This window comes from Protobothrops mucrosquamatus, unplaced genomic scaffold (assembly GCF_001527695.2).
Source record: "Protobothrops mucrosquamatus isolate PMUCROS unplaced genomic scaffold, P.Mucros_1.0 scaffold2607, whole genome shotgun sequence".
Lineage (NCBI taxonomy): Eukaryota > Metazoa > Chordata > Lepidosauria > Squamata > Viperidae > Protobothrops > Protobothrops mucrosquamatus.
The window spans coordinates 3,252-24,933 of NW_015388661.1; the positions used below are offsets into that span (position 1 = coordinate 3,252).

At 39.1% G+C, this 21,682-nt stretch overlaps 1 protein-coding gene across 1 annotated transcript; it reads right to left on the reverse strand.

Moving 5' to 3' along the window:
• Window positions 1–2,360: 2,360 nt before the first annotated feature.
• On the reverse strand, window positions 2,361–21,328 carry KBTBD8 (kelch repeat and BTB domain containing 8). Its single transcript, XM_015825380.1, has 4 exons — window positions 21,309–21,328; window positions 14,507–14,717; window positions 10,331–11,445; window positions 2,361–2,834 (listed from the first exon to the last, which is right to left on the reverse strand). Exons 1-4 carry the CDS (start codon window positions 21,322–21,324, stop codon window positions 2,371–2,373), a joined length of 1,806 nt encoding a protein of 601 aa, XP_015680866.1. The 5' UTR covers window positions 21,325–21,328; the 3' UTR covers window positions 2,361–2,370.
• Window positions 21,329–21,682: the final 354 nt, after the last annotated feature.

Here is a 21,682-nt window from a genome sequence, read left to right on the forward strand (position 1 = left end):
TCCAGCATGGTATATGAAAAAGCCCAAAGAAAAAGCTGCCTGCTGAATCTCTGGAAAATGAGGTATGTAACAGAATGAGGCTTTATTGTCCATTTAGTTTCACAGTCATGTTTTCTACATATAATATTGTGCAAGACTTAAAAGATACAAAATCAAGTGAGATAGTATTTATCTACCGGGGGAGTGTGAACCATATTTATCGAGCTGTGGTTTTAAATTTGCTCTCTTAACTACAGGTTGATTGATCTGACTCGATCAAAAGGAGTGACCCATCTTAGAGAAAGGACAATTTATCATTTAAAACAAGCCTTAAACTGAACCAAGATGAAAGTCAAGTATACGTCTTTCTTGAGGATCAAGGTTGCTCTAAGAATTGCCAGTTAGCAAATGCATTCTTAGATGCCTCAATACTACCTAGGGATGCAAAACAAAGAAAAGCAAACCTTCTAAGTTATTTCAAATATGAAAGTAGAAATATAATATAAAAAAGTTCTGGACTCTTTATTTTTCAATTCCACATGTTTTTATGGTAGATTCCCAAAAATAATTATTCTAGGACCACAAAGGGAGCTCAGTAGTGCAAACTTTCACATTACTCCAGAAACAAATGGAGCCAGACGTGCTTTGACACTGCTGAAGTGGAGGGTAGGGATATATTTTTGAGTTAACATCTCACCAACTTTATGCCAAGTTAGCAATAGTGGAAACAATAAATACATTAGTTTGCTGTACTGTTACAAGAAGGCCCAATATTACATACTCCCAAGAGCTACCCTATACCAATGCATCCCAATACATTTATCTGGAAGTTTATGGTCAACTATGTGGAACTGTTTTAAGCTACACTGCCAAAATTACAGGAGAGTGGACAAAACAAAGTGCCTTTAGCGGTTAACTTTCAAAGATGGAACTGTTTCCAAAAGGCCATTAAGACTATCTATATTTATATAGGAACCAGCAACATATAAGATATTTAAATAAAATAGGTGTCCACGCACAAAAGCAGCAAGTGTGTTTAAGACTCGAGACATCAATACTACCAACTTGCTTGCATAGCAGCTCCATTTGACCTATTTTGGACTTACAAGTATGAAAATTGTACTAGCACCATTGGGTTTTAGCCCTTTATGGAGTGACTAACATATTCAGCTGCTTTTGAACATCTACATTTAATTGGCAGAAATAGCTCTCCTAATACTAATGGAAGATTAAGGACCCCACTAAACTTAAAATTAAATCTACAGAAGAGAAGCAGTGTAGCCATCTGAAGAAGGGCAGCTCTCTCTCTCTCAAATGGGAACTTGTATTCTCTGGTGACTTTAAATCTATTTCTTTCAAGCTGCACGTCAGATTTTAGACAATCCTGAACACACTGTATGTTTCAATGAAGCCGTGAGGAGAAGGTGACATGATCTTTATAAGATACAAAACCCACAATTTCTCTCTGCAGATTTGAATGCACACTATTTATGTGCAGTTGTTCAGATTCAGATTTTTTTTTTTTAAAAAAAAAAAGCAAGCCAGAGGAAATCTGCAGTGAAAAATGGGTGGGGGAAAATCCAAAAGCAAGAATACAAACACTTCTAGCTGACAAAAGAAAATACTTCCAAATCTGTTATTTCTGCCAAAGGAAATGTTACAATGCACTTGGTTAAAGAAAAACCCAAACCTCCCATATTCACAATAATCTTACTTTGAATCTGTAAACAACTGCACATAAATAGTAATTATACATTCAAATTTGCAGAAAGATCTTGTGAGTTTTGTACTATGTAGAGATTATGTCACCTTTTCTTCATTGAAATACATGATTTGCCTGAATTTTCACAACTTACCGGAGTGTATAAACTTAAAATATTTCAGTACCATTTCAATAAATGGAAGAGGGCTGGGTAATTTTTTTTTTTATTTACTGTCACCAAATCGAAAATTGCAACCCATCGATATTGCCTCAGATTTTACCCGTATTTTAAACAAAAAATCACTTCAAGCTTGATCTCTTCACCTTCCCTATTCCTATTCTTGTTATAGTGCATAGTTACCCAATCCATCTACTCTTTCTTTTAGTCAAACTGTCACTCTAGAATATTATCAAATGAGAAAATGTTGATAATTGCACTTTGTAACCCATTCCATAATCTACAAGAAAACATCCACTAAAAACTTAAACTATTCCCTCTCCCCACTGCAACCTTTAAAGAGCACCCATTCCCACATGTACTGTATGTGTGTGTAATTATGGGAGTGTGTTCAGCTCACATTAAATACTGACGGGAATGATTTTTTTTCTTAAAAACAGATGTTTCTGATAGCAATGGAACACCAAAGTCACTAAGGCCTTTTACCAATGAAAGGGAGAGGGGAGAGGAGTCAAATAACTTTCTGAAGACACTGTGGATACAATTTAGCAACAACACATTCAAAATGACGTCCAAGATCCCAAAGCTTATCTGGAGTTTCATACACTTTCTGCCACTGGTCATTAGCTTCATCGTACTGATAAAGAGAATTTTTCCTGCTGGTTCTGAAGATGTGTTCTTCAACTGTGACTTGAGTAGCTCGAACAAACAAATGAAGTTTATTTTTCAAGACAACAAGTTTAATATATGGATTAATGGACTGATCACATGGGAAATCTTTCTTTCTAGTCCACTTGTTCAATTCAATGTCATAAGCCTCTACAGTAAACATACGTTGATGGTTTCCACAGGTTCCAGCAATGTAGTAGATAGAGTTATCGTAGACAGCTGCCAACCCCTGGATCCTAGGCACAGTCATCGGAGTTAAGAAACCCCAATAATCTTTTCGAGGATCATAGCAGAGGAAGAATTCTCCTAAGGGACAGAAAGGAAGGGAAACTAAAATGTAAAGAACTTGCCTTAAGACACTATTAAGCAACCTCCAAAGCAATGGATTAAGACTTCTACTTTCCTCAAAGCAACTGGCCCAACAATATTAAGAATAATTTCTAATGAACTATCAGATATTGGTGCATCATACAGAACATTAAGAGTTGTCCTAAAATATTTCTGCAAAACAATATGCAATACCAGAAAATATTTACTTACTTACTTACTTACTTACTTACTTACTTACTTACTTACTTACTTACTTACTTACTAACTTTGTATACTACCAAATCTTGTAACCCAGAAGCCTCTGAACCAGGGGTCTTCAAACTTGGCCCTTTTATGACTTGTGGACCTCAACTCCCAGAATTCCTCAGCCAGGCATGCTGGCTGAGGAATTCTGAGAGTTGAAGTCCACAAGACATAAAAGGGCCAAGTTTGAAGACCCCTGCTCTAAACCTACAAGGTTGTAAACCACACCTGTAATTTTGAGAACATTATAGACATACCTGAAATTGTGGACAAAGCCAATTCTAATACATTCACTCACTAGAAGGTAAACTATTTTATTTTCTGAAGGGATGTGTGTGTGTGTGTGTGTGTGTGTGTGTGTGTGTGTGTGTGTGTGTGTGTGTAGGAAGCTTAACATCTCTTAAGAGGACGTTCATAACTGGACCACTGTCACTACGAAGGCCTTACTTTTGGCTACCAATTGTGAGCCAAACTCACCAGTGGGTCCACAAGTAGAGTCTCTCAGCTCATTTTTATACATGAGTTTGATGGTACAGAGGGAGACAATATTTTAATTAACTGAGTCCTAGGCAAAACTGGAATTGTAGCTTACAGGAAACCAGTGCAGTGCATTGGACCCTTTCTTTAGCTATATCTGTTCTCTGTACCAGTAATAACGTTCCTCGTCATCTCCACATGACAAGTACATTGCAATAATAACCAATCATATAGTTATTAAGGCACGGACCACTAAGAATAGGCTATCTATGTTCAGGTAATATTGTAGCTGATGTATTAGCCGAAGCTAAGCATCAGCCCTTCTTGTTATTAAGGTCACCTATGCCTCTAATGACAAACTGGAATGAAAGGCAACCTCTATACCAATTCTTTCAGGTTGCACTACCTCATACAGTACTGACCAACTTCCCATTTCTGTGTCTGATGATTATTTGTACTTCCATTTTATCTATATTCAGCTGCAGTTTGTTATTCCTCATCATAGCTGCAGGCAACACTCAAGCACCAGTTCAACCCCTTCTGATCCATGTGGGAGGAAAAAGCCAGATCTGAATGTCATCTCTCACAGTTATATGCATTAAAGAGGAGTCAAAACAGCTATTCTCTGGTGATAGTCCTACACGTAGGAATGTTGACAAAGTACCTTCAATTTGAAACCCACTGAACCACTTCAGTAATATGCCATAACCAGATGTTGAGCAATTCAAGAGAGTCAACATAGTAACATTTCCCATGTCTCTCTTCTAAAATCAGGGCAACCAAAGCTTTTGCTATGTTATTTAGGCCTGAAGATGAATTGAAATGGATCAGAGAAATGTAGCTGACTAGCCATCCTTTTCAGCAACTTGCCCAGGAACAGAATATTTGCAACTGGATGGTTTGTTTACAGTAGTGGCCAAAATTGTGGAAACCTTTTGGGAAAAGTGTACAGTAGAAATGCCACCTTTGGTTACGTTTCCACCCATTTTTCTTCTAATTTATTTATAACTGTAGCCTTGTTCACTTAATAATACTATTTTACATCGCTTTCTGGGCAACCAGTCAGCTCTTTGCACCATTACTTTAATTTTATTATGTTTTACAAGCTCACTAAATGAAAGAACATAAAAAAAAACCCAACCAACTTGCTAGCGATCACATAACACACTGACAAATGTCCTCCTCTCAGCTTCAATACATGACATCAATAACTGAATCCTACTGTGATCTGATTGGCTCATTGCCAAAACAAGATGACACCTGATTGGCTCTCTAAACACTCCTGCTCATTGGCTACAATCAGATGAAGGAAAGCTGCCTGATATCAACCTAAGCAAGTTGTGCTTCCTTTTTCTGGTTATTTGGCTATAATTTTTCATAGAATACAATACGGATAATTGAACAAACTATGTTGCGTTACATTCTTGATTAAATTATCTTTCCACTGATATATAATTTTATGGTACTACTCCAAAAAAAGTGGTGTTATTAGCCATCAAACCTCAAAAATACACTTTTCCCAAAAGGTTTCCACAATTTTGACCACTACTGTACACTCTCAAGGTTCAGGGACAGGCTCTTCAAGGCAATTATGCAAACCTCAGGTTGAAAGGCAAGTGATTCCTCCCTGGAGGCATGCAAGCATACCTTTCCTCCTGGAACTTAGCAATCATATTGAATAAGGACCACAGATAGTTAGCCTATCCCTGTAAGTATCTGGCTGCAGTAAAGAAACTGATGTTACAATCGCCTAGCAGATGTGGTCCCAAAAACTCCCAGGAACAGCAGGAACGGTGGCAACAAATTTACAGCAGATACAGTCAAGTGCAAAAGAAAGTATATCTTCTTTTGAGTTCTATCATTTTACGTATCGGGACATACTAAAAATCATCTGGTCTTAAAAGTAGGAAAAGACAACCTCAGATGAACAACAACACATGACATATTGCACCATGTCATCATTTATTGTATGTACAAAAAGAAAGCAAAAATGGAGAAGCCATGTGTGAAAAACTAAGTATGCCCTTACTGCTTCCATTGGTATGAAAGGCTAAGTAGCAGCCAGGTGCTACTATCAAGTGCCCTTGATCATTTGATCATCAGCAAGTGAGACTACTTGTATAAAAGCCGAAGTTTTATACTTCCTATATAAAAGCCGAAGTTTTAGGCATTTCTAGCATTGTGGTGCCTGTTAACACAATGCCAAAGAAGAAAGACATCAGCAATGATCTTAGAAAAGCAACTGTTGCTGCCCATCAATCTGGGAAGGGTTATAAGGCCATTTCCAAACAATTTAAAGTCCATCGTTCTACAGTGGTTGCCGGTGGCCTTCCGGGTGCGCTTCAAGGTGTTGGTGGCCTTCCGGGTGCACTTCAAGGTGTTGGTCATCATCTTCAAAGCGCTCCATGGCATCGGACCTGGATATCTCCGAGACCGCCTTCTGCCGCAGATTACCTCCCATCGGCCGGTACGCTCCCACAGAGTGGGTCTCCTCAGGGTGCCGTCAGCTAGACAGTGCCGGCTGGCGACCCCCAGGGGGAGGGCCTTCTCGGTGGGAGCCCCCACCCTCTGGAACGAACTACCCCCAGAGATCCGGGTGATCCCGGATCTCCCCTCCTTCCGCCGCGCCCTAAAGACATGGCTTTTCCAACAAGCGGGATTGGCCTAGGGAATTTTAGTAGGGTTTTTAAGGGAAATTTTAATTATTAGGCCATTGCAAATATTTCCTTTTAATCTGGTTTTAAATTGGTATTTACTGTAATATTGGTTTTATAAGGCTGTCAGCCGCCCTGAGTCCGGTAAGGAGAAGGGCGGGATACAAATCAAATAAATAAATAAATAAATAAATAAATAAATAAATAAATAAATAAACAGTGGAAAACATTCAAGATAGCTGCCAATTTTCCCAGGAGTGGACATCCCAGAAAATTCACCCCAAGGTAGACCGTGCAATGCTCAGAGAAATTGCAAAAAAAAAAATGCAAGATTCTATAGGCCTCAGCATATTAAATGTTGACGTTCATGACAGTGTAATTAGAAAAAGACTGAACAAGTATGGCTTGTTTGGAAGAGTTGCCAGGAGAAAACCTCTTCTCTCTAAAAAGAACATGGCAGCACAGCACAGATTTGCAAAATTGTATCTGAACACATCACAAAGACTTCTGGAACACTCTCCTTTGTACAGACAAGACCAAAGGAGATGTCTGGTTATAATGCAGAGTGCCACATTTGGCAAAAACCAAACACAGCATATCAGCACAAACGTCTCATACTAACCATCAAGCACGGTGGTGGAGGGGCGATAATTTGGGCTCGTTTTGTAGACACAGGACCTGGGCATCTTGCAATCATTGAGTCGACCATGAACTCCTCTGTATATCAAAGTACTCCAGAGTCAAATGTGAGGTCATCTGTCTGACAGTTAAAGCTGGGCAGACATTGGCTCATGCAACAGGACAATGATGCCAAGCACACCAGCAAATCTACAATAGAATGTCTGAAAAAGAAAAGAATTAAGGGGTTGCAATGGTCCAGTCAAAGTCCAGACCTCAACTGGATTGAAATGCTGTGGCGGGACCGTAAGAGAGTTATGTGGGCATAAACAAATGCCCACAAATCTCAATGAACTGAAACAATGTTGTAAAGAAGAGCCAAAATTCCTCTACAGTGATGTGAGAGACTGATAAAAGTCATACAGAAAAAGATTACAAGTTATTGCTGCCAAAGGTTCTACAGGCTATTGAATCATAAGGTGTACTTAGTTTTTCACACATGGCTTCTCCGTTTTTGCTTTCTTTTTGTAAATAAAAAAAAATGACATGGTGTAATATGCCATGTACTGTTGTTCATTTGAAGTTGTACTTACCTATTTTTCGAAACTGCTAAGGACCAGATGATTTTTACTATGTCCCGATACTCAAAACCATATAACTCAAAGAGGGTGTACTTTCTTTTTCATATAATTGTATGTTCAGTTCTTTTCTCTAAATGCCTGACAAATCTATCACAACTGGCTACTGCATGGTCAGTCAAACCTTTCTAAGGACAAAATTTATGTAGCCTGATCATAAAATGAGAAATGGGGGTGATGTGAATGCAATGATGATAGAGAAGCAAGACTTCTTCCCCACTACAGAAAAGTTTAAATGCTGACCTGAATTCTATTGAATTCACTATAAGATCCATGCTTTAACACTCAAAATTGGTCAGTAAAGTGAGAAGAAAGAGTAGCAGCAGTTTCACAAAATTTGGTTTATAAATTATCTACATATTGTTCATTAAAAGGTTAACAAATAGCAATAGCACTTAGACTTAATATACTGCTTCATAACGCTTTACAACTCTCAGAGCAGTTTACAACGTCATCATATTGCCCCCAACAATCTGGGTCCTCATTTTACTGACCTTGGAAGGATGGAAGGCCGAGTCAACCTTGAGTCGATCAGAATTGAACTCCTGCAAATGCTACCACGGCTCATCAAAATAAATATTATATCCATAAACTTTTAAAATTCCAATCCCATTGGAAACATCCACCAGTTTTATTAAAAACAAGTAGCTCCCCACTGAAAACATAAAGTAATGAAGGGCAGAGTCCTTACATAATCCTGTCTTTAGATCCTTCTAAAATTTAGTTTTAAAATTAGTGTAAGCTGTATACTTAAAAACCACTCTAAGATACCTTGTATAACATCAATGCATTTCACATCTGTATCAAGTCACATTTTTTTAGAAAAATAATTAAGATACTTATGCATATTCACAGGAACCTTCAACTTTATTGTATTCTATATTTACCTTACATCACATTAAATCTCTTATAGCCTGTTCTGCTAACATTTAACTAAACATAATAAATATTCACTTCTCTAGGGAGAATATATTGGTTCCAGACATGCAACTGCTAAATCCAGAACCCATATTATTCAGCAGACCCTAGCTTTAAGTGTATCATTTTTGTACTTCTACAGAAAAGTTGGCACCTGTACCCAAGCCAACTATCACCTATTCAACACATCTGGAAGTTAATAATTTGGGGAGGATGAATCAGGATGAAGTATTCACTGGAAACCTTTCCATTTATTGTGCAAACAGCATTAAAAAGTTTGGTACAAACAACAGAGAACAAAATAATAGTTCAGCTGTAAAAATAAACTTTTATCTCCTTTGGTTTACTGACTTCATGAAAGCTGAGTACTGATATTATCACAACAACTGCAATTTTTATATCGTGTCTTTTAAGATACAAATCAAGTAGTTTAAAGCAATACTTTAGAATGTTTCCCACACCTTAATTAATGGTAATAACCGTGTGAGTAGAAAAGGAGTCCAGCAGAAGCAGGCTTCTAAGATGTCTTTAGATTCAAATGTTCATGTGAAAGTGTTTGCAAACCAAATATGCAAGCTTTCAAGCACATTTTTAAAACAAAAACAAATGGAAGACTGTTGGACAAGCTCAACTAGGAATATGGTATGAGGATGAGGAGGACATTTATCTCCCATCTTCACCATAGTTCTATTGGGATTCAGTCCTGACTGCTATTCACAATTGAAGGAAATATTAACTGGTGCCAAATAGGAGCTTTCTTTTTATGCAAATAGGTGCTATGTATATGTAGGTGTGTGGGGAATGGGATTAATACTCTTTGTATCAGAATCCTGAAATTGTGTGAGCTTCTTTCTCACTCCCCTCTCTTTTTATTGCCAATGACTAAGTATATCTGACCTTCAATAATACAAACCGTGGACTATTGGCTCAAACTGTACTGGTTGGGGAATTCTGAAAATTGCCTAAAAGACCTCTTAAAGTTGCTAAGGTTGAAAAACACTGGTCCAAAAATTAGGAAATTTGGAAAGAAAAAAAAGGATGGACGATGGAATAGCACTTTCTAAAGTAGTACTTAAAGTAGTTTAAAGTAATACCTTTAAATAGCATTCAATTATACTTCTGTCAGTGGCTGTCCATATCAACTACAGAGTGTAAATAATTCCTGTTGTAGGTTATATCAGAACATCTCAACAGCATGCAAAAATATTATCACGTACAAGTGATATATGCACTATAGCAGGGGTGTCAAACTCAATTTCATTGAGAGCCGCATCAGCATTGTGGTTGCCCTTGGGGGGGGCGGTGTGTGTGTGGCCAGGGTGGGTGCGGCCTACTGGGTGGGCATGGCCAGCTCTACATTGTTCACGTCAAGGGGGCCTGTGGGGACCTGGGCAGGAGTGGGATAGATCTGAGGGTCTCTGGCAGAAGGGGGTGGGATCGGGGCAAACACCAAGGCATGGTCCATTTCTTCATTCCTCACAAAGGGTGACACCTCCCCAGCATGCACCCAGGAGGCGGGGCCGACACAGCAGGGACTGGTTCCTCGCTGTTTCCAGACAGCCTTGTGGAGCTAAGACTGAATGTGTTTCAGCATAAATTGCCACCACAAAATTCTACATTGGCTCCCGGCCAGCCTGGGCCAGGGCCAAGGCAGCGGGGGCCGTTCCCTCACTGTTTCCAGGATAGCTTCACGGGCCACATGAAACCACTTTGCAGGCCGCATCCGGCCCCCGGACCTTGTGTTTGACATTTCTGCACTATAGCATAATTTAGCTCTGCCTATACTATAGGATATGAATAGGATCATCCATCCTCTATGGTACAATTAGCTGGGAAACTACCAGCAACAAATTACTCTCTTCCAATACTTCAATTGTCAGTGCTAACTTCAAATCTCACCATATCCCCACACAAAGCATCTTACCCTGTAAAACATAGATACTGTCTTTATATTCCACAGCATTATGAAACTCCATTGCTACAGGCATCGGACAGACAGCTGTCCAGCAGTTCTCTCGGCCATCATAACATTCCACGGATTTCAGGGAGTTGCGCCCATCTCCTTCATAAACTCGACCGCCTATTGCGTACAGTTTACCACAGCAATGAACCAGTTTGCAACCTATCCGGGCACGAAGCAGCGGAGCTTTAGGGATCCATTTATTGCCGGAGTGATCGTACATCCAAAAATCACTTTCTGCTCGGTGGTCTATGGAAACCTCACTGCTGCTCGGTCTGTATCCTCCAGCAATATAAATGTCATTGTCAGGCGAGACAAGAATCCCAACTTCTCTTAAATCATTAGGCGGTTTGCATAGTTTGAAAACTCTCCCTGTAATGGAGTCTAAACAAGGCACTGTTTGTTTCTTTCCTGAGTGTTTGTGGGCAGCATCAAAGCAGATGATCATTTCTGAAGCAGTCATTCCAAGCCTCTGGGTATAGCCATTGGCACCGTTTTGTCCTTTCTCTACACAGTTTTGGGCTATAGCCTGTGCAAACATGGGAGGGATTTTCTCTATGAATGCTTCATCCAGTAGGGGCAGACGAATGCATTTGGCAAAAATTTCTGGCAGATGGTCCTCTCTTTTACTAGGCTCATGCTCAAACCATCTTATAATGCTTTCGTAGACATGCTCTTCTTTATCAACATTTAAGTCGTTGCTGTCCAATATGCTTACAAGTTGGTCTTTCCTCAAGTGGAGAAACTCTTGTTCTTTGGTGACACTCAGGAACTTTTTACGAATGTAATCTTGCGATCTGATTTTCAATTCCTGATGTCCGTAGTGATCAGCAAAAATAAACACCCCGATGGAGTTCTGTGGGTCCAAGTGACTGATCATGTATTTAGCACACTGGTCCTGAATGGAAGGGATCTGGAAGATACTAGCTGCAGTGAACAAAGCTTGGACGTTGGCCTCTGTCAATGTTATTTTGGAGGTATATGCGTAGTTTAGTACTAAATGCATGGATTCTGCTTCAACACCAACAATCCGAACCTCTTTCTGGGTACTCTCAGTAAGGCCACTAGTGAACATAGATCTATAAAATGGGGATATGCACACAATTAATAAAAACTACAATTAACATATCAACCATCATTTCAACTTTGCTATTAATACTCAGACTTATTTTTCTTTACCAAACACATTAGAGTTTAAATCAGTCAGCAGAATCCTGACTTTGTTAAGATCTTACCATTAGAGTTTTAACACCTTTATATTAGTTGAGAGTTACAGAACACTTGCTTATATGCATGCTACTGCTAAAAAATAAGGATTGCAACATGGATAATCAAAATGCCTAAGAGAGAACTGCCTACACTGTCTGGATTGTCTATGTACCTGTTCTCAACAATCCAGACTAAAATGTTTGCTGCTCCTGCAGCAATAAATTCAGTGTTTTCTTACATTTTGGATACAATGGAAACAAAATTTCAGAAAAGTTATATCATGATTATCTGAAGAGTTGTTATTAGCAACTGGCTTATCTATACCACAAAGCACAGATTTGGCTTGGTGAAAGTTGTGCAGAATACTTGAACAAGAAAGTAACTTTTTTAACCCTGAAGAATTAAGCCACAACCCTAGAAAGATTTGCCAACATAAGTCCCACTGAACTCTAAAGAGGCTTCTAATGAGATATGTATAGGATTATAATACAGGTGTTGAAGTAAACAAACACCATAGTTCAGGGGTGTCAAACTCACAACATCATGTGACATGTTGCGACGTGTCATGACTTTTTTGCCATTGCCGGTAATGGGGTGGGCGTGGTTTCGCTATGATGCATCCGGCCCACGGGCCGACAGTTTGACAGCCCAGTCATAGTTTTAACAGGTTGGGAGAAGTTTTTATGTATAGTACGGAATAATTTATATTATTTAAAAGCAACTATTCAACTATTTTTTCTTTCTTGAAGTGACTCCAAAATAGGCAGTGTTGGGTTTTGGGGTTTAGTAACTGTGGTCTGACAGCAGATTTCCTGATATTTTTCTGGTTACTGTGGCGGGCATCTTCAGAAGAAATTGGCTGTCACTAAACCCTGTAGCTCAACATTGCCCAATAAATACAACTGTGAAAGCCTATTCCAGTATAGACTTCCTATTGCTGTGAACTCAGAAGTATGTGGGATTAAATTATGGAAACATATTACATCTACATTAATATTCCTTGTAAAAATATGTTTTTGCGGGAGGTGCTATCATGGATGATTCAGATTTTAAAAAATCCCCATTATTTAACAGAACAATAGAGTTAGACGGGACCTTGGAGGTCCTATACCATTTCAGACAAATGGCTGTCCAGTTTCTTCTTAAAAATCTCCAGTGTTGGAGCACCCACAATTTTGGTAGCAAGTTGTTCCACTATTTAATTGTTCTTGCTGTCAGGACATTTCTCCTTAGTTCTTGGTTGGTTATCTGCTTGATTAGTTTTCATCCATTGCTTCTTGTTCTCCCTTCAGGTGCTTTGGTAAGATAAACTATCTTGCTTTAGAAAAAAGTTTTTGGCATCAACCCAAAAGGGCATCCATTCACAAGAAAATCACTCAGGCATTTGACATACCAATATGTGCTGTGGCATTACTTGTGGCAACTGTTTCGATCGTTTTATAGATTTTATTATTCTTACGCTGTGTTTAATGCATATCTGCAGTTAGTATCGAAATGTAATAAAGGAAAATATTTGTAGCTCAGAGTTGATATGAGGAGTCCTTGCTTCTCCCTGGGCTTGCTTGTTTTCTTGCAGACGTTTCATTACCCAAACTAGGTAACATTATCAGACTGATGATGTTACCTAGTCTGGGGAATGAAACGTCTGCAAGAAAACAAGCAAGCCCAGGGAGAAGCAAGGACTCCTCAGAAATGGAACTCTTCATCTCTCCCCTTACGGAGAGAACAGTAATTCGGGTAAGAATTTATGTTGCTAAGTTATGTGGTCATAAAGCATGATATCACATAACTGCATCATGCAGTGAAGGCAATCCCAAAACTACCTACTGCTGTCACTAACCAAATTCCTGAAGACCCATCCCATACAAGCCATTCCAGCCTTGGTCCCTCTCAACTCCTGCCTCGGTTCTTCCAAGGTAAGGGACTGCTTCCTCTTCCCCCCCAACAATTATTCCTTCCCCTCCCCCCGCAAAGCTCCAGTGCTGCTTATTATGCTGTGGTTCAGGGACATGCCCCTTCTGCTAGCACAGGTGGTGTAGTAGACCAATTCTATTGGAGTGAGCCAGTTCCATATATTTATATTTCCAAATATATTTATAGGTGTCCAACAATTCTTTTAGAACAGAAGCTTGCATTTGCACCTTCCCAGCTCCAAGTGCCTGCCAGCATGAGCTCTGCTTTGGCTTACCCCTTTCTTTTCTCTTTCTCGCAAAGGAGGCATAATTCACATTAGCTTTTGCTATTCCTGGCCTTTTCCAGAGAAGGTGCCTGCAAGTGCCAGAGTAATGGTGATGCCAAAGGCATAACTAGAAGACCCACAGATCTGATTAATGTACTGGATCAGATCTAAAGAAAAGACACTTTCAACTCAATAACCAACTATATGGCAAGAGGTTCACATTAATCTCAAAAACTGTTTCCTGTGGCTGCATTGGGAAACATAAGCTCATTAAATGCTATTTATTCTTTGCTTATCTATTCTGTTATATTTGAGTTTTAAACAATCAATTGTAATTTCTAACAACTTTCTGAGCTGGGAAAGGGGAATAGTGATTTGCAAAATTATGCAAAATTCTGTCATGTTATAAAACACGTGAAAAGCAATTTAAAATACATGTGATCCAACTTCTGCAAGTTGTCACAAATTTTAGAAATATCCAAGATGCCTTGCAAATAAGTTTGGAAAAATAATTATAGACCCTGAAAATTCAGAAGTCAAGGAATGAAGCAGTTAATAATAGCCAAACTATTCTAACAGCTTTAATTCCTACATTGTTGTAAATAAAAGAATGCTAGTATATGCTAGATCAGACTATTTAAATGAATTAATCTGTTGCCCATTCTCTCTCTCACAAACACACATATGCATACCAGAACAAAAATACTTCACGTACAATACACATAATACACTAAAAATAAAATATTATATACCTAAAGTAAGGACTGATTGCAGCAAGGACATTTCGATGACAGGAAAATGTTTTCCCATGATCCACTTCTACCACAATATCTGTCAGTTGTCCTTCATCGTACATCATTTTGAGCTGTTGGAGAATGCTACAAGCATGAGAGGGATCCATCCCACCAATGGCTATGCTTGAAGAAGGAGTTCCATACAATGTTTGGGTAAATTTGCTTTGTTCTGGTGAAAAATTGAAATAAATGAACTTGAGAAAGAATGGCACATATTATGATCGATTCCCATGGTTCAAGACGTGAACCGTATTTCATTAGATGCGAATGCTGGAAAATATTCTGTATACCGACAAAAGTAGAGATATCTTCCCAAACTTTGCCAAATAACACCTCGCACCCTAAGTATTTGTTTAAAAAAAATTCTCTGCACAATTCAAATTTCTGAATTTTGCAAAAGAAAACAAAAACAAAAAAAAAACATCAGTACAATGCTAGGATATCTCTCTACTTGGAAAAATCTTATTTTTATCATTCTGCAAACAATAAAAAAACAAGAAATATTATATTTGAGGACAGTTACATTATTTTAATATCCAATTATTTTAGATTATATTTTTTCTATACTTTTTATTCTCTTGCTCTTATATATTGTTTTGACTTGCAACTCTTTCCCATAACAGAGTAAAACTAACTGAATTGGGAGGGACCTTGAAGGTCTTCTAGTCCAAACCCCTGCTCAAACAGGAAAACTTATACCAGTTCAGACAAATGGTGTCCAATCCCTTCTTAAAAACCTCCAGTGTTGGAACATCTACAACCTCTGGAGACAAGTTGTTCCACTGATTAAATGTTCTGTCAGGAAATTTTCCTTAGTTCTGGATTGGTTGTCTCCTTGATTAGTTTCCATCCATTGTTCTTGTCCTGAGCTCAGGTGCTTTGGAAAATAGGTTGACTTCCTCTTCTTTGTGGCAAATCCTTAGATATTGGAGCACTGCTATCGTGTCACCCTTAGTCCTTCTTTTCATTAAACTACACATATCCAATTTCAGCAACCGTTCTTTATATTTTAGCCTCCAGTCCCCTAATCATCTTTGTTGCTGTTAAAGAGTCTCAACATCTTTTTTTATATTGTGGCAACCAAAACTGAATGCAATATTCCAAGTGTAGTCTTATCAAGATGTTATCAAGTGATAATAATACTTCATATGATCTTGATTCTACCTCTCTATTAATGCACCCTAGGACTGTGCTGGATTTTTTGGCAGCTGCAGCATGGCTCATATTTAAGTGATTGCCTACTAGGATTCCTGTCCACCTAGCAATTTGAAAGCATGCAAATGCAAGTAGATTAACTGGTACCATTTCGGTGGGAAGGTAACAGTGTTCAATGTGCCTTTGGCATATAGCCATGCTGACCACATGACCACAGAAAAGGGTGGACAGCGCTGGCTTCCTTGGCCAAGAAATGGAGATGAGCTCCACAAGATGGACACACCTAGACAGGGAAACGTTTATCTTTAACATTTTACCAGTAGGACTCCAAGATCCCTGTCAGTTACTACTGGTGATCCAGGTATTGCGTATTCTGTACCCATATATTTGCGTGGTTTTTTTTTGCCTAAATATAGAACCTTACTTTTCTCACCATTGAATTTTATTTTGTTAGATAAGGCCCAGTGTTCAAGTCTGTCAAGATTCGTCTGTATCTTGAGTTTATCTTCTGGAGTGTTGGCTATTTCTGCCAGCTTGATGAATTCCTCTTCTATCTGCTCATCTAAATCATTTATGAAGATATTGAAGAGTACTGGGCCTAAGACAAAGCTTTGAGGTGCCCCCTGCATACTTCCCTGCATGTAGATGCAGTTTTATTAATGACTACATGTTGAGTTCAGATGGTCAGGCAATTATGACTCCATCTGATGATGGTATCTAACCCACATTTTTCTATCTTATCAAGTATACCTTGTGGTCTATTTTACAAATGCCTTACTGAAGGCCAAGTAAATCATATCCACAGCATTTTGCTGGTCCATTAATTTTGTCACATTGTCAAAGAATACAATAAGTTCACCTATTTTATCAGACGAGTATCTTATTGATGCTACAACTTTTAGGCTTGAAGCAGTAGGATGCATATGAGAAAACTAGTAAAAAATGAGGTATAGTAGTAAATGTCAAAATCTTTTCTTGATAAAATATCAATCTGTTTCAACTTTAGACTTCAGCTTTGAGATCTGAGTATGTCTTTAAAGCAGTGTTTCTCAACCTTGACAATTTTAAGGCATGTGGACTTCAACTCCCAGAATTCCACAGCCAGCAAAGCTGGCTGTGGAATTCTGGGAGTTGAAGTCCACATGCCTTAAAATTGTCAAGGTTGAGAAACACTGCTTTAAAGCAACTATTTCTGTAATTATACAGGAGTGTATGTGGGGGGAATGCTTGATTTTCTTCTGTCTCCATAGAAGAGTGATAACGTATTGTTTGTTTAGTTAATTCTGGCTGATAAGAGCTACCAGAGGAAGTCTTAACTAATTGGATCAGCAGCTCCCAATCCTTTCTATACCTCGCAACCCTAGAATGCTTCTGATATATTCTCACACCCCTTACAAAAGTTCGAAATAATGGCAACAAATTATGCATATACACTATAATTTACCAACATTTATTACTATAAACCTATTAATAGGTCCAGTGTTTCTATATTTACAGTATTTTGTTTTTACTGAAATAATCAACATGCCATATGAATCCTCAGTAATCAAAGTACTAATTTTCAGTAGAGTCAAGACTAATTGGAAGAGGAAGTAGCATACTGATGTTGGGAGATAAATAAATAAATCTCCCTTTGACTTAATGTAAAATGAAGCACGTTCAAAAAGTACCTAGAAACTAGAATTTGACAAGGAACTCATCATACTGCAGATTTATTGGATGGCTTAGCTTTATTGAAATTCTTTCAGAATACTGTGATCTTTCTCTATTTGCTCATCTATTACTCAGTGTAAAAGGATTTCCAAGTGACTTTTTAAAACCAACAATACACTTCAGCTCCACATTATAATGACTTGAGACAATTAAAAACAAAGAAAATGATGATTCTCATGGGTAACTCATAAGTATTAGGGGCCAACAATTATCTAATCTATATTTGTTTATAATAAATTTTACATACCACTATTTCCTGAGACACAAAGCATTCTTAGGAAAGAGGTGGTCAAATAATAACCAAAATAACATAGAAAGTATAAGGTATATAACAGATAAACAACATGAAAATGCAAATAAAACTGCAAAACTAACGAACAGTAATCACGACATCATTAGCAGCCAAATATTTTGTGAAGTAATAGGTTCTTAACTGTCCTCCTAAAGGCCAACAGGACAGTGACACTCTATACTCCAAAATACAATGTGTTTCAGAGTTTGGAGGCAACTACAGAGAAAATTCATCACTAAAACCCCGACTCCTTAATGGCACCCTCAAAATGTCCTTATATATTGATTTACTGATATTTTCTGTCTTGCTCAACAGAAATGCTTGGTGGAAATTGCAGGCTAATTAGATGGCCACTTGGTCTAATCCTGCAGGATTCCCTTTATTTTCTATACTTCAATTTTAAATGTTTTTTTCCAAATAAATATTTCCATCCAAATTTTCTTTATCAATGCTTGTGAAAATACTGAAGTGGTAATCACAAAGGTGCTTTTTTAGGAGGCAACTGGACTTTCTTGTTTTTCTTTGAAGACATTTTGCTTCTCATTCAAGAAGCTTCTTCAGCCCTGACTGGATGGTGGGGAATAGATGGATTTATATCCTTCCATTCCCCACCATCCAGTCAGAGCTGAAAAAGCTTCTTGGATGAGAAGCAAAATGTCTTCAAAGAAAAAACAAGAAAGTCCATTTGTCTCCTGAAAAAGCACCTTTGGGACAACCATGACCTGAATGATTGAGAATCTCCATAGATACATTCAGCTTTTTGGGATCAATTATCAACAGTAAAAGAAGCAGTACTTCAGAAATATGCTACAAAGTACAAATATTCTACAAAGTAGCGATGAAGACCTTGTAAAAGTCATGTCTACACCTACAAAAATCAAAATCGTGCAATGTTGGTTTTTTTTCTGTGACACTTTATGGACATGAAAGTTGGAAGAAGTGGAATAAAAAGAGTGTTGAAGACTCCCAAGAATGGATGGCTGTCCTCTCCCCCTAAATTCAAACAAATAGATCACAGAACAAAATTAATCCAGAGTTCTCACTTGAGACACAAATGATCAGCTCAAACCACCTTATTTGGGACACTTCATGTAAAGGCCTAGCTTTCCTGAAAAGTCTATATCTGAGCCATACATTTTCTATGTTCTTTGACAATGTGCTCTTAAACCCTAAAGGGCATCTCACAAGTGGCTGATACAAGAAACAAAGAAGAGCCTATTCTGTTTGCACAGAACACAACAGGATTGCTGAAAGTCACCCAGTAAGAACTTACAAAATACCAAGATGTTGCATTTGACAATGATTATCATTCCTTTATTGAAGATGGATAGATAAATTCACTTATGTCAAAAGAAGGACTTAAAACTTCTGTCTTCCGTCCCATCTTTAAAACCAAGTCCGTGCTCTTGGCACTCCAAAAAATGCTCAAATCCACATATCCAATTGGATCCACATATTCAGTTTTCTAAAATAAGAATAGGGCTGTACTCCTCCTAAAAGAAGGAAGCTATCATTCTGGGTGTGCTGTTGATCCTCATCTATCCTCATCTATTAGTCAACTTGCAGGAGTAGTTTTAACAAGAATCATGTATGATGTGAACTGGTAAAATACAGTAAGCATTATTCATGCAGTGTGCTCTATAAAGGCATATCCCAGGAAAATGTTCCAAACAATGCAGCAACTAGGCTGCAACATGCAAGGGATCATATACCTATATGGAAAGAACTGTACAGACTATCAAATATTTCTTGGCATCATTTAAAACAATTGGCATTAACTTTTAAGGCCTCATGTGAGTCAAGAGGGCTTTATTTTGCATTACTCAGAGAACATGGAATACTTTCATTTGGGAGAATTTAGAATATATTTTTGCCAACAGATAAATGGTTAATTAATTTTAGTGTGAATTTTATGACTTTGCTTTTTTATTTATTCGTTAGCCTTGAATATGCAACATAGATGATAAAATAATAACAAAATAATACATCAACCCTTAGCACATCACCAGAAAGAACACCAAGCTTAGACATATTTCAGAACTTCTGGCAAAATGGCAATCAAGCAGTATTTCAATATAAAACCTGTTTTGGTGGTAATAAAGAAGCCAGTATTCCAAGAGAAGACAGATGATGTGCTTGAGTATTTTACAAATCAGGTTCTGCTGCTTTTTAATTTAGAACATACATTCTGGTAATAATATACATAAAGGCAAGACACTCTCAGGTGAAGCTCAACTCCTGGCGACTGTAATTTTTGTAGCAATTTTATGTTATGGAGATTTCAGTAAGAAAGTCTTTTAGTAGGAAGTTTTTCTTAATGAAAAAACAAGAATAAAAAAAGAAAAGAAAAAGTCCAGTATCGACCTACTTGTTGCAACAAGAAAGGCTAGAATGGCTTTTTAGTGGGAGTATTTTATACTTTACCAGTTTGCCTTTTGGAATTGCATAGAATGCCTAAGAAATGTGCGAAATAGTAAGCTTTTCATACTCTCATTTTTGGCATTCTATCAAATGTATAATTTTACACACCGATGGTGATACGCAGGGAAGTCTGGGATTAAGAGGCCAGGATGGAGTTACGGAGCGTGGGATAGAAGAGGAGGCACAATGCCACCAATCTCCACTCTTTTTTATTGCCCCATGTGTCTTCAGAACAAAATCCAACTTCTCTCTTAACTCCCCTACCATTTGTAAATTGTGAGATAAAAAGGAGTGTAGGGATGGCCTGGATCTCTCCTTAACTTCCTGGTTTCAAACATGATCTAATCCTCTTGAAACTCCCCATCAGAGAACATGGCTTCTAAATTAGCATTTCACTTTGTATCTCTGAGGACAGGCCGTTCCAAAATAAAGGCCTTCTCTTTCAAAATGACTGTATTTTCATCTAGGGAGAGGAACCTGTGGCTTGCCCTGTTACTGAACTACAACTTCTGGCAACCTTCACCACCAGCCAGCCATGTTGGCAACGCGTTCTCCCAGCTGCAGTTTTTGTCCTCTACCCAAATTTAACAAATTGGAATAAAAAAGGGAAGGCACCCTCCTTCTTGAGCACCTACCCAGGACCAAGTGCTGGGCAAAACAGACTCCCAGCAGACTTCCTCGGAGATAGGGTTTCTAGTCCTCATTGGAGAGTCGCTGGCTATGAAAGTCTGCAAGAAAGGCCGGCTTACTTTTGAAGGAACCTCTGATCTGTAGCATTTCTTTCTCTGGATGACAGCAGCTGTTACGCTCACCTAAAACGCCCCCACCCACCCACGGAAGTATTATGATAAAAGCCAACGGCGACCACCTTTCATGCCTCTATATTGAGGGGGGGGGGAAATAGGGGTTTTTTTGGGGGGGGGGTTTAAGTATCATTAACATGAGCTTGAAAGACAAGAGCAAAGCACCCGACCTCCCTCACTCTAGCCACCTCTCCCCAGCTGTGGGACACCCCACAAAGAGGGTCGCTCAGGTTCCCACAAGAGGCATATCCGCCCGGCTCTCTTCCTCTTCCTCCTCCTCCTCCTCCTCCTCCCGAGGCCCCATCCGGCAAGGCCTCGAAAGCCCCTCACCGCCCCCTTCCCCAACCGCCCGGAGGCTCCAGACCGCCGTGCCCACCTCCTGTGGCAGCCATGCTGCAGGGAGGGGAAGGCGGGCCTCAGAGAGTCTGCCGCTACCGGAGGAGACCGCCGCGGCTCCCGCCTTTCCACCTCCGTCGGCCGCAGAAAACGTTGCCGCCGCCGCCGCCGCCGCCGCCACTGAGCCTTTCGGTCGGCTCGCCGAAGAACGCCCCGCAGCGCCAGCGAGCCGGGATTGGCGAGCGGCTCGTGCGATGTATGCTGGGAATTGTAGTTTTTCCTTTAGCCCCTCCCTCTCCCCTCCGAGGTCCAGATGTCAACGTCCCGCGAATTGCACGCTGGGTGTTGTGGTCCGTTCAGGGCAAGCTTCTCTCCGTCAATGAATGCTCTGTTTCGCATGGCTGTGATTTCGCT